The sequence below is a fragment of the Panthera pardus genome, unplaced genomic scaffold (genome assembly GCF_024362965.1).
Source record: "Panthera pardus isolate Hobbes unplaced genomic scaffold, ASM2436296v1 HiC_scaffold_2, whole genome shotgun sequence".
In the NCBI taxonomy this organism is placed as follows: domain Eukaryota; kingdom Metazoa; phylum Chordata; class Mammalia; order Carnivora; family Felidae; genus Panthera; species Panthera pardus.
Genome location: NW_026526765.1, coordinates 130,229,797 through 130,242,931, shown reverse-complemented (window position 1 = coordinate 130,242,931; position 13,135 = coordinate 130,229,797). Strand labels below are relative to the sequence as shown.

The following is a 13,135-nucleotide window of genomic DNA, read 5'->3' as shown; positions in this document are numbered from 1 at the left end:
AGTTGTATAACTCTTCATATTTTTTAAATAGCGCTGTGGTGCCTGGGTGGCATGTGACTTTTGATCTTGGCCTCAGGTCAAGACCTCACGGTTTGCGAGCTCAAGCCCAGAGTCGGCCTCTGGGCTGATAGCACAGAGGCTGCTTTGGATTCTACCTCTCCCTCTCTCTGCCCCTCCGCAACTCGGTCTCTGTCTCTCTCTCTCAAAATAAATAGACTTAAAAAATAAAAGTTTTACTAAGGCAAAATTTAAATACCATAAATTCGCCCATTTGAAGTGCACGACTCAATTTGCAAGAAAACTAAAACAAATGTGCAAAGATCACCACAATCCGGTTTTAGAACACTTCTGTTTCCTAACCAATAATATGCTCTCTGCATAGATTTGCCTTTCCTGGACAGTTCATATAAATGGAATCATATAATATGTGGAGGTTCTGTCTTGCTTCTTCCACTTAGCATGTTTTTGAGGTTTATCCATGCTGCATTATAAATCCATGTTGCCTTTATTCCTTTTTTACTGCCAAATAGTATTCCATTATACAGATACATGACATTTTATTTATCCATTCATGATACATTTTGATTGTTTCCAGTTTTAAGCTGGAAATACAAATAGTACTACTAAGAACATCTGTGTACAGTCTTTGTATGCACGTGTTTTTATTTCTCTAGCATAAATAAGTAAAAGTAGAATTACTGGGACAAGTGGTAAAACTGTATGACTTTCTGGGAAACTGTCAAACTATTTTCTGCAATGGCTATACCATTTAACATCCATATCACTAACATATGAGGATTCCAGGTGTTACCGTATCAGTGCCAATAGTTGGTACTGTCTACATTTTTTAATGTAGCTATTCAAATAGCTCTGTACGAGTGACATCTCATTAATTTTTTGTGTTAATTTTGTATAGTGTAAGGTAAGGGTCTAAATTAACTTTTTGCAAGTAAATACTCAACACAGCATTATTTCCTGAAAAAACTATGCTGACCTCCTTGAAATGCTTTAACATCTTCATCATAAATTGTACATTGGTGGTTGGTTCCTTTTTAATCCTCAATCATATTATATCCACAATATGCAAAGATCTTACCTGGAGGCCATTAAAAACAAACTGTTCATAATTACAAGGGTTTACTTCTGGCCTCTCAATTCTCTTCCACTGATCTATTTATCTATACTTTTCTTTTTTTGATAGCACTTAAATATGTGTAACTTTTAATTAATTTTCTCTACTTGACTAAACAATAAGCTCAATAAAAACACTGTGTCTTCACACCATTCTACACCAAGGTAAGCATAAAGCGTAGCAGAAAAACATTTAATAATAAATGGATCAACAGATAGATGAAAATAGCTATTAAAATTCCTATGAATCCAGTTTAATGCTTTAAAAATGGTAAATGTAATGTGCTGGTAATGAAACATTAAAGTCAATACTATCTCAAAATACCTGGTGAATCTATATAATAAAAGAACTCACCACTGCCAAAATTTTTAGAAGGAAAACAGGTACAAATAGTTTCATCATCTTGAGAACGGGAAAGACTTTTTTAAATAGGACATGAAAAGCATTAATCACAAGAGAAAAACTAGCCAGAATTAGAAAAATTAGTCAGAAATTTCTACTCTTCAAAAGATGCCTTTAGCAAAGTGAAAAGGCAAGCCACAGAGTAGGAGAAGATCCAAGAAATAGAAGTATCCCAACAAGGGACAAGGATATGGAATTTATAAACAATTTCTACTAATTGACAGAAAAACTACAGAAAACCCAATTAAAAAATGGTTAAAAATTCAAATCAGGTTTCATAAAAGGGCTATCAAAATAGCCTACAAAAACATGAAAATCATTCATTATTAATAAGCATGGAAATGTAAAATAAAATCATAATGAGATAATAAAATGAAGTATGTGAGTCAGATTCAAATGTCAGATTCTCCTAAATTTGGTCACACACATTTCCTATAATTCTATTCCTAAGAATATGCCCTCAAATGTTCAGGAATGACTATATAAAAGCACAAAAAGACATGAACAAAATGCTCATACAAACCTTACTATCTACAAAAGGAAAAAACTGGAAACAACCCTAATATCTATCAACAGTAGACAGGATAAACGAATTGTGTTATTTTCACACAGGGTGCAAAGCAGTGCAAAAAGACTAAAGTAAAAACATGGAAAAATCTTAGACATGTGTCAAGTAAAAAAAGCCTGACCCAAATATTTTTATCTAAGTGGACTTCAAAAAGAGGTAAAACTAATTTATGGTGCTATAAGTCAGAAATGGATTACCTTTCTAAGAGAGCTGACTAGAGCCTCGGGAGAGCAGATAGGTTCTCTCTGTTCAGTTGTGTATTAGTTATTAATACATAATATTATATGTATTTATTAAACTTCACTGCACTGTAAACATTACATGCACATTCTATTTCAGTGTATGAATATATTACAATCTGCTGTAAATAAATTCCTTCCAAATCAAATGAATTTCAATGCTAAAAGTCAAAATTTAAATATTAAAGCTATTAGTTTAAGTTAGTTAAGAAAATACTTACCAAAAAAGAATTTGATTGCCACTGTATCTCTCATAGCGTGCTCTTGCAGACATTAATCTAACATATTAAAAAAAAAGTCAAAAATTTAAAATTATTTTATCTTCAATTTTGTTTGAAAAATAGTGTTATAATTATATACTTCAGTAGACAATGATTGTATCTACCACTAACTTCTTCACTCAACTACAAGAATTTAGAAATAGGGTCATCAAATGCAGTATTTTCGAAAACATCCATTGGATAATATTAAGTGGCAACAAACAAAATCTCTTATGTATATTCTATAACCTGCTAATTCACACTGCATAATTTTCCTTTTCTATTATGGAAAAATACACATTTGTCTGATTCACTACTGAATCAGGTTAAGAAATTACTGGTAGAAGTGGGGCACCTGGGTGGCTCAGTCAGTTAAGCGTCCAACTACAGCTTGTTGGGTCATGATCTCAGAGCTCGTGAGTTCGAGCCTCACGTTGGGCTCTGTGCAGACAGTTCAGAGCCTGGAGCCAGCTTCAGATTCTGTGTCTCACTCTCTCTCTGTTCCTCCCACGTTCACACTCTGCCTCTCCCTCTCTCTCTCAAAAATAAATAAACATTAAAGAAAATTTAAAAAAAAAAGGAAGAAAGAAATTACTGGTAGAGGGGCGCCTGGGTGGCTCAGTCGGTTGAGTGTCTCACTCTTAATTTTGGCTCAGGTCAGGGTCATGGGATCAAACCCCCTGCACTGTGCTCCAAGCCTGAGACTTTCTCTTTCTATCTGCCCCCCCTTACCCCTTCATGCTCTCTTTCTCTATCTTAAAAATAAAAATAAAAGAAATTACTGGCAGAAGCATACATACAAAGTCTGTTGAATACATAAACATTACAAAAATTCATTAAAAATGTTTTTAGTGTTACTAAATGCTCTAGTTTTCAGCACGCTTCTTCCATACATATGCTGACATCTGAATTACGTTATACATAAAATAGACAATAATAAACCCAGGGGCACCTAGGTGGCTCAGTTGGTTAAGCGTCAGCTCAGGTCATAGTTGACTTCCACTCAGGTCATGATCTCACAGTCTGTGACATCTCGGGCTCTGCACTAACAGTGTGGAGGCTCCTTGGGATTAGATCTCGGGCTCTGCACTAACAGTGTGGAGGCTCCTTGGGATTCTCTCTCTCTCTCTGCTCTTCCCCTCTCACACTCGGTCTCTCAATCTCTCTCAAAATAAATAAACAGAAGAAAGAAAGAAAGAAAGAGAGAGAGAGAGAGAGAGAGAGAGAGAGAGAGAGAGAGAAAGAAAGAAAGAAAGAAAGAAAAAAAGAAAGAAAGAAAGAAAGAAAGAAAATAAACTCTAACAATTATATTTTAGCAATCTAATCTGGCCCTTAAACAGAAACTTAAAGAATGATCAGAAAAAGTAACGGATAAGCTGGTCATGGAAGGAAAACACACTCTAAATTTTGATATGCAAAGTTAGGTGCTTTACAAAACTCAAAAGTGTTTTTATAAATATAACGACAATGACATAAGGTAGCAGGACAGAAAATTTATTTTACAGAGTAGGAAAATAAGGTTCAGAAAATTTATGGGTCCTGTTCACAGGGGCTCATACCAAGTCGAGAGTCCTGATCCGTCCACTTTCATACACTACATCATACTTTGCCTATCCTAAACATATGACCTAATAAATATCAAAAAGAACTACAGAAAGTAAACAGCTTTGTTTTCACTGGCTAGCAAATACTGAACACTATGCTTTGCTTCAGGTAGTTATTCTCATGTTACCCTCAAAACACTGTAACAAAGATAATCTTATCGTCCCTATTTTACAGAAGACAAAACTATAGCTTACATGTTAAGATTTGCTCAAGGTTCCATAGTTAAGAAAAACTGTGATGAGAAAGCAGAAATTTCTATGCTTATCCTAAAAAAGCCCCCAAATCATGTGGCCCCTACAATGATCTATCCAAACTCATTTGAATAACTCCATAGCACAAGCTTTTAAAACACAGCATCGCACTTACCTAAGCTGATGTTCCCTGAGATTTGATAGTATTTCCATTCCATGAAGATAAGAATAAATAGTATTTAAATCCTGGTGAACAGAAAAAAAAAAATTAGATTATTTTTCAAATATATCTTTCAAGATATCTTAACACCCCACAATTGTGATTTTAAGCAACCATTTATGACAGAACCCTTAACTATAGGAAGACTAATAAAATCTGAATTAAAATAAATCTGAAAAGATAAGAGTTACCTCTACTCATACAGGAACCTCCCTCCCCCTTCAGTAGGACAGACAGCCTGTACTCACACAATGCCAGAAATCAAAAACTCATTATTTCATATGAAAGTCTATTTCATTTCTAAACAGATGTAACCCTTCTTGCTCAATGACATCCAACTATTCAAAAGGAACTATTGTATCATCTTAAGTATTATAATTATTATTTTCTCCAGATAATGCAGTTTCAGTATTGGCAGATTCCAGATTTTTTTTTTTTTTTTTTTTTTTTTAAATTTTAGGCAGAGAGAGAGCAAGCAGGGGAGAGGGACAGAGGGAAAGAGAGAGAGAATCTCAAGCAGGCTCCATACTCAGTGCAGAGTCCGACACAGGGCCCGATTCCACAACCCTGGGATCAAGACCTGAGTCAAAATCAAGAGTCAAGCACTCAACTCACTGAGCCACCCAGGCGCCCCTGCAGGTTCCAAATCTTTAAAAGTACCCTGGCTGACCTCCTATAGACATGACCCAGTTTGTCAACATTCTTACTAAATATGACTTTCTAAAAAATCTCTTTCTAAAGAGGCTCAAAGTGATTATTAATCAACAAATAAACAAACAATAAATAGTCCAGTGGGACAACCTTACTGCTCACTCTGTGAACAAGGAAGGGCACCTTTCTCTAGCCCTCAGATAACTAGCTATTGAAAGTCTGAAGATAATATAGTATAACCTCAGCTAAGAAGAGAGACAGATTAAAGGGAGAATGTGGGAGCAGTCCAAAGTCCTGACAGAATGGTGTACTTTACCACTTATGCAGAATTTTGGTGCACAGTGATTATAAACAACCTTAAATTTTCTTATGTAAAACGTACCTCATTATTTTCTCCTAAGAACAATGACTTTATACCAGGACAGACTGCTCCCAAACACAGACCTCAGACAACTTCTATTTTAATGGATTACTAAGAAAACATGGAGCCACTAAAACAGCAATAATCTTTGATTCTAAAAATTACAAGCAGCAATTAACCATGATGGAGTCAATGACCACACGTCTGTAAATCCTTGAGAAAATGGGAGTGAATTAGATTTTTATGTATATATAAAGGATAAGTTCAAAGGAAAAACCCTAACAAATGAGGAAGGTCTATAAAATTCATGAAGACAGCAGACAGAGTAGTGATATGGTAAACTGTATTTCCAAAGATGGCTACAATGGTATTTCTTATCCTATAGGCTGTTTTGCAATAGGACCTTATCACTCCTTGCCCCCACCCCCCATCAAAAACTGGAATCTTACATGCCTTCCCCGTGGACCTGGCTGGTCCTGTGATTTGTTCTCATCAAAAGAAGTAAGGATGTGTAACTTCTAAGATTCAAGTGTCCTAAGACCACCAGTGTTGTGAGGAAGCCCACTAACCTCATGGATAAACAAAGGCCACATGGAAGAGCACCAAGGCATCAGATATGTAAGCAAGGTCTTGAAACAGTGTAGCTACTAAATGAATGGAACTAAGAGAAAGATCCCAGTTGGCAGTTCTGTGAAGCAAAAGAACCAACCTCCCAGCCAGAACCTTCTGAACTGAGGTAATAAATAGCATTCCAGCAAAAGTCTGGCCCAGAGTGAACTCACTGAGCCTACAGACCCATCTAATAGTCTCTCTTCACTACGTGTGTTTATGATTAAAATGCATATACTTGTTAGTTAGAATAACCCCCACAATGGGTCCAGGACCTATGTGGTATAAGCAGTCACAGTGCAAAAAGCCAACAGGAAACCTCTGAAATTGCCCATTCTCCAGAACAAGATAGTAAATAAATGACAATATTGCTTGCAGAGAGGGAAAGGACAGCAAAGACTAGTGCCATCAGTAAAGACTTAAAGTATTTGGGGTGGGGGTCTATCTCATATTATCATCTTCACAAAAAAGATGTATATTTAAAAAATGACTGGATACTGCCAGAGACTTAACCAAATGGCAACCAATATTCTCAACATAACATAGTTGTTAGAACTTATTAAGCCTCGGGTATTGATTTGGTGACTATATTCTTTTCCATTTAAATTACAAAAACTTGGGGTGCCTGGGTGGTTCAGTTGGTTAAGCGTCTGACTTCAGCTCAGGTCATGAACTCATGGTTCGTGGGTTTGAGCCCCGTGTTGGGCTCTGTGCTGACAGCTCAGAGCCTGGAGCCTGCTTCAGATTCTGTGTCTCCCTCTCTCTCTCCCCCTCCCCGGCTCACACTCTCTTTCTCTCCCAAAAATAAATAAACATTAAAAAATAATAATAATAAATAAATAACAAAAAATCATCAGAAACACTTTGCATTCATGTGGGACAACATTAACTTACAGTTTTCCCTTAGGACTATTTTAACTCTCTAATTCTCTACCATAATACAGTCTGAAAACATCTAGACCTTCTGACCCATTACAGAGATGGTATCTTGCTGAGTGGACAGAATGAACAAGAGAATAACCATGAGGAGGCTGGTACCCTGGAGTCCTTATAACATGTTAATACTCCAGAAAGTGGGCAATAAATTCTATGAGGAGGCAAAGGCCTACCACTTTTAGGTGTGCAGCGATCAGGGGCATTTCAGGACATCTCCTACTGACCAACTGTTGGGACTTCAACTTTAGGTCAACATAGACTAAAGGGGAATTGGACTTATCTTCCACCGTAAAGAACTAAAGATCAAAATGAATATATGATATACATTTTTCATGAGGTAAGACATCAGGAAACAAAAGACTGTTTAACATCTGACAGAGGACAAACGAAATGATTCATATAATGATGATACCTTACCGTCTGCTGGTATCTTTAGTTGTGGAGAAGGAGCTGGCAGTCTAGGGACAACAAAGTGGCTAGAGTTTGCAGAACACAAGACTGTTACACAGATATAAATTATGTTCTGGAAACCTATAGAAGGTGTCCTTTGCGTCTTAAGTTGAGTACTGATCATCCTATCATGCTCTTAACGAATGAACCAGCCACATGCTCTGGTTTCTTGCGTAGTTTTTGTACCAATTACCTCTGACACAGGCTTGAGGTATTATTATTACTAGGCGTGGTGTGCTGAAGATCAATAAAAGCTGATAGAGAAAGTAGAAACAAACTTGACAGAGACAGGTTAAAAGTCTCACAGATATTTCTTGGTAGTAAATAATTTAAATGCTAGATTCAAGGAGGAATTAATCTACAGTACTTGAAAGCTGCTCTACTGAGTCTGAAAGAGGGAAGTCATGACATTCCAGATCAGCAACACCAGAATGTGCCACCTGTTCTGTAACTAAAATAACATACTGCAGAAATTAACCAAGGCTATGAGAAGAACAAATATCAGCTCTGGATTAGGTAATAAAATAATGGGTTCCACTTGGGCAAAAAATGATGAGGCAGTAGTGATGACTCAGTATTTCGGAAAACAGATCAACCATACTCTCCAAGCCAGTTATGTGAATGAACATGAGCAAACTGAGGTGGGTGGTAACACTGCCATCATACAAGAAGGCAGAAGTCTTTTTACACTCTTCAAACAATCCATACCTAATGCATTCATTGTACGTACATTCTACTGGTTTTCAATATCATTTTTAAATGATATATTAATTCCTATTTGCAGCTCTGTATGAGGAATTAATGACCCTTTTATGTATACACTTAAAATTAAGAGGTCGCGCCTTCCTCAATTTTGTGCCAACCAGTGTGCTGCTCCTAGAATAATCCCACCTTTCAATTCTGCTGACGGCCATTCTACACATGCTTAGAAACCCAAACAAAATTTAGAAAACTCAAACTGGAAGGCTTTTTGTTTCTTCAACTCTACAAATAACAAATTTCTTATCTATGATATGCTTAATTCGTCACACACTACTTTCAATACAACATCAATTATCTACAACATTCATTAACCAAGATATTTTATTCATTATCTTTGTTACTTGGAAAGCAAGTCCATCCCTGGAATTTTAACAATGAAAAATCTCTCAGGGTGGATCCTAAGGACAGTACAGATTCAATTTCAAGATACATATGTTCTGCAGCTACAGGTCTATATAATAAAAACTTATGGTGAAGAATCTTCTACAAATCAATGTTAGGCTGAAGACAGTGTGGTTAAAAACCTGGGAACTTGGAGACAGCCTTGGATTCAAATTACGCCTCTATCTGTTAGTAATCACATAACCTTTATTATCTGTACAATAGGAATGATTAACTCTCTCTGAATATAAAATGTTACATGTGTAGCATAGAGATGATGACATGGTAAACAGTTAACAAATGTTAGTACTATGCATTTATATAAAGGTTTGGATCATAAATTTATAAAACACTAAATTACAGTCAGCAGACTATTAAAGCTATTTTGAATGTTTCTGACAATAGTGTCAAGTTAACAAGACCATGCATTAAACATAGAACTCTATCTCACTGGTTTTCTCACCCACAAAGGTATAAATATATTCTACAAAACGGCAATAAAGAGCTACACACACTTACCACACCTTGAGCCCAGTCCCTGCTATCTAAACACCATTTTCTAACATAAGAACCAGGGTTCCTTGGGTAAGTGACTGATTTCAGTAGTGCAGCAAGGAAAGTACAAGCCTCGAACATCTTTTTGTGCCAGAGAGTTAAGAAATTACTTACAGACCAATGGGGTCATGTCAAAAGGACATAGTAGCAGACTTTGAAAGGGCTCCCACTGGCTAAATGTGGGGTAATCTAATAATCAAAGGGAATAATGACAATATTAAAAACACAAAAATAATCCCTGAAATCAGAGTGATTGTTTTTTAAAGGGAGAGGCCAGGGGAAGGTGGGGAAAGTTCTATACAGAATGCCAGCTAATAATTGTGGGAGAAATATACAATTAGAAAATTATCACTTTGTAACAGCAAAGTAGTAGTTATTTAGGCAAAGATCATCAATGAATGCTATAAATACTGGCAAAAAACAATATATCCATACATTCTCAAAATATCACCTCAAAGATCACTTGTAACTTGCAGCACTGTACCTTTACAACAAAGAAATACAGGTAATCCAAATTAGCATCTGCCATAAAAGAAAGAACTGATAATGTGTCTTCTGATGTGACAATATTTGAAGAACATCATGGGGCACCTGGCTGGCTCAGTCAGAAGAGCATATGACTTAGTCTCAGGGTTGTGAGTTCAAGCCCCAATTTACTTTCAAATGGCTTAGCAAAATAAAATTTATGCTAGAGAGATGGAGGTAAGATAAATATGGCAAAATATCACTCTGAATGAAGAGTATGTAATAAAGGATACTAAAAATAGGGAAGATACTACTCTTCCCATGTTTCTATAGTTTTGCAATTCTCAAAAAACAAAGATGGGGGTGGGCAACATACAACTATGTCCTGCTTATTCACAGGGTTACAGACATTTCTAGCTTTCCTTAAATTTCAAGTCTTATTTAATTATCTACATTCTTTTATTTCATTATCTTTTCTTGTGCATCCCCAATCATCACCATATTTTGACCAGTGTCCATGACACACTGCTCCCAAGAATGTTCTCTGGAAAAGCTTATCTCATTCCACCAATTTATTAGAATTTAGTCTTACTATATATTTGGGTATACATTTGCTATAGCAGACTGGTAATTTTATTTTTAGATTAAAATACATTATATAGCTAATTACTTGAACATTAAGTTTTATTAATAAAAACTTTAACATTAAAAAATTATAGCCTGAAATTTTAATTTTTAGACCTGAAAATCCCAAGTGATATGCTTAAACATTAGAACTCCAATAATTAATCTCTGAAATGATAATGCATCAAAAGATCAAGTATCTAATTACTTCTAAATTCAAACTTTAGGCTAAAGTTCACTTTTTTGATCCCACTATATATTACACAATTATCCAAGATATGGTAATTCCAAGTTTCACATGCACTTTTCAACCCTTATCTCTACACACATTTGTTTTACAGAATTTGCTGACATATTCATCATTCATTCACTCCTCCCTCCTAAACTCTTTTCCTCCCATCCCTTCTATCATATGGTCTTCTGTGGGTTCTTGTCCTAATGGAAAACATTTAGTAACAATTACAAACACAGAATGTGAAATTAGAAATCCCAGATTTGAATCCTGACTCTGTAGTCTCCTAGCTGTGTGCCTTTAGACAAATTTTTCTGTGATTCCATCTTCCCATACGTAAAATGTGGACAGCACGTTGTTTCTGAGTGGTTTTGGAAGGATTAAAGGTGTATAAAGGTGTTGTTTTGTTTTTTTTTTTAACAGTAACAGGCATCCAATAAGTACCCCAGCATATAAATCTTAGCCATTCTTATTGCTATTATTGCCTTTCTGCTCCAGAGGCTCCTGAGTCTCCATCACAGGCTTTGCCTTCTTTTCCTAGTCCGTTAAATGTTTATAAATGTTTCCATCACTGTGACATCCACCCTTTCTTCACTAGAGACTCTCCACCCACCACATCCATAGTTGTAACTACCATATATATACCAATGACGCCAATATTTGTATTTCTAGCCCAGAGCTCTCTAGTAAAACTTAGAAACTACACATTCTAGAACATAATGAACCCTTTCACCTGGGAGATCCATCAGCATCTGAAGTGTAACAAATGCAAAGCTAAACTCATTGTTTATACTCCTGGCTGGGTCTTCTTCCTAGGTTCCCTGATTTACGTGATGCTCTCTTTTTCAGTCGCTCTGGCCAGAAATCTATCAATTCTATTTCATAAGTATCTCTGTTCACGATCCCACCTGGAGCAATTTTGAAATTTATTATTCCTCACTGGGTAACAGAAAACAGTTTTCTTGCATCTAAGTCTGACTGCCTGTAATCCATTCTTCATGGTCCTGCCAGAGTTAACTTTCTAAAAAGCATATAGAAACTCCTTAACAAAGAGAAAGCAGTTCTTCACGAGATCTGGACCCTGGCCATGCCTCCAGGCTCATCTCTGTTACTACTTGTGTGCCCAGGCAACTTGCACCTTTGTGTTAAGATCATCTTGTGGCCTTGACAAATGCAGTTCTCTTTTCAGGAAACACAAACTGTCCCTTCTTCATCTAACATTTACATATTCTCATCTATACTCAAGGCAGCATTCCCTTTTCTAAGACAACAAGAATGACACCTGCCAACCCTTTACTTCTCCCTCCCAGAGTCCTTCTGTAAACTCCTGAGTGCCTCCTTTTACAGCTATACAGTAGTTAACAGGGTATTTTAATTGTCTGTGTATTTGCCTATCTCCTCCCCTAATGAAAGAACTTTAATCTTTGACCCCTGGCATTTAAAAATAGTACTTAAAAAATATTTACCACACAAATATCCACTAGGCACTCCTCCTCAAAAATTATGTATTCAACTCTGCCTCAGTCATTTAAGGCAGGTATTAAGGCATAAATACTCCAAACTCCAGATGGTACCTGTTACACAACTCTTTTGTGTAAAAGAAAAAAAAAAAATCTGTGATAAAGCCTTTTATTATTAGTTGAATGCTCTTAAAAAAGCCAAAATTGGGGGCACCCGGGTGGCTGAGTCAGTTAACCATCCATCTTCAGCTCAGGCAATGATCTCATAGTTTGTGAGTTCGAGCCCTGCATTGGGCTCTGTGCTGACAGCTCAGAGCCTGGAGCCTGCTTTGGATTCTGTGTCTCCCTCTCTCTCTGCCCCTCCCCCGCTCACACTTTTTGTCTCTCTTTCTCTCTCTCTAAAAAACAAACTTTTAAAAAAAGCCAAAACTGAATACACTAGTACCTTTTGAAAACAAAAATATAAGTTATCAAACAGAATGGTGTAAAAAATCACCAATACAGACATCAAACACACCTGTTTTCATTCTACATAAAACTTGAGAATTCTGAACTTCCATTACATTGATATCCTCCACTGAACTGACACAGCACCTTAAAATACTGCATACATCACAGGCAAGATAAAACAGTAACAATTTATTCAGGAAAATATTAGACATCTATGCAGATGATAAACAAAAGTTCAAAGCTTAAAATATGGCCTAAACTTCACTGTTCTGAGAAGTGGGGTGCTACTGAACTGAGGAAGTCACCGATGAATCATGTGACCTTGAGCAAGACATTTCACCTCTCAGAAGCTTAGTTCCTGGATCAGTATGCAACTCATTTCATTAGCTCTTGACCTCACCGGCTAAAGTATTTCTAAGAGTGCTATATATACATTCACAAATACTTGCTGGCAGTGATACTACTTTAGTTTTGTACTAAGTGTCCTGTCCAGTGAACCTCACTATCTCTGCCACATGACAAAGCCTAAAGCCCTCCAGCTGCCAAAGCTTTAGTTTATGGCAAAGTAGTGGAGAGTGGAAA

General features: G+C 36.4%; 1 protein-coding gene across 8 annotated transcripts in view; it reads right to left on the bottom strand.

Annotated features, from left to right (window-relative positions):
- The window catches only part of RAPGEF6 (Rap guanine nucleotide exchange factor 6), a 187,576-nt gene that overhangs the window by 164,195 nt on the left and 10,246 nt on the right, over positions 1-13,135 (bottom strand). For all 8 annotated transcript variants that reach the window (XM_019422096.2, XM_019422082.2, XM_019422091.2 and 5 more), the window contains exons 2-3: positions 4,573-4,643; positions 2,563-2,619 (exon numbers count right to left, since the gene is read on the bottom strand). In XM_019422096.2, coding sequence (XP_019277641.1) covers positions 2,563-2,619; positions 4,573-4,643 — 128 coding nt within the window. The remainder of the gene's footprint in view (positions 1-2,562; positions 2,620-4,572; positions 4,644-13,135) is intronic.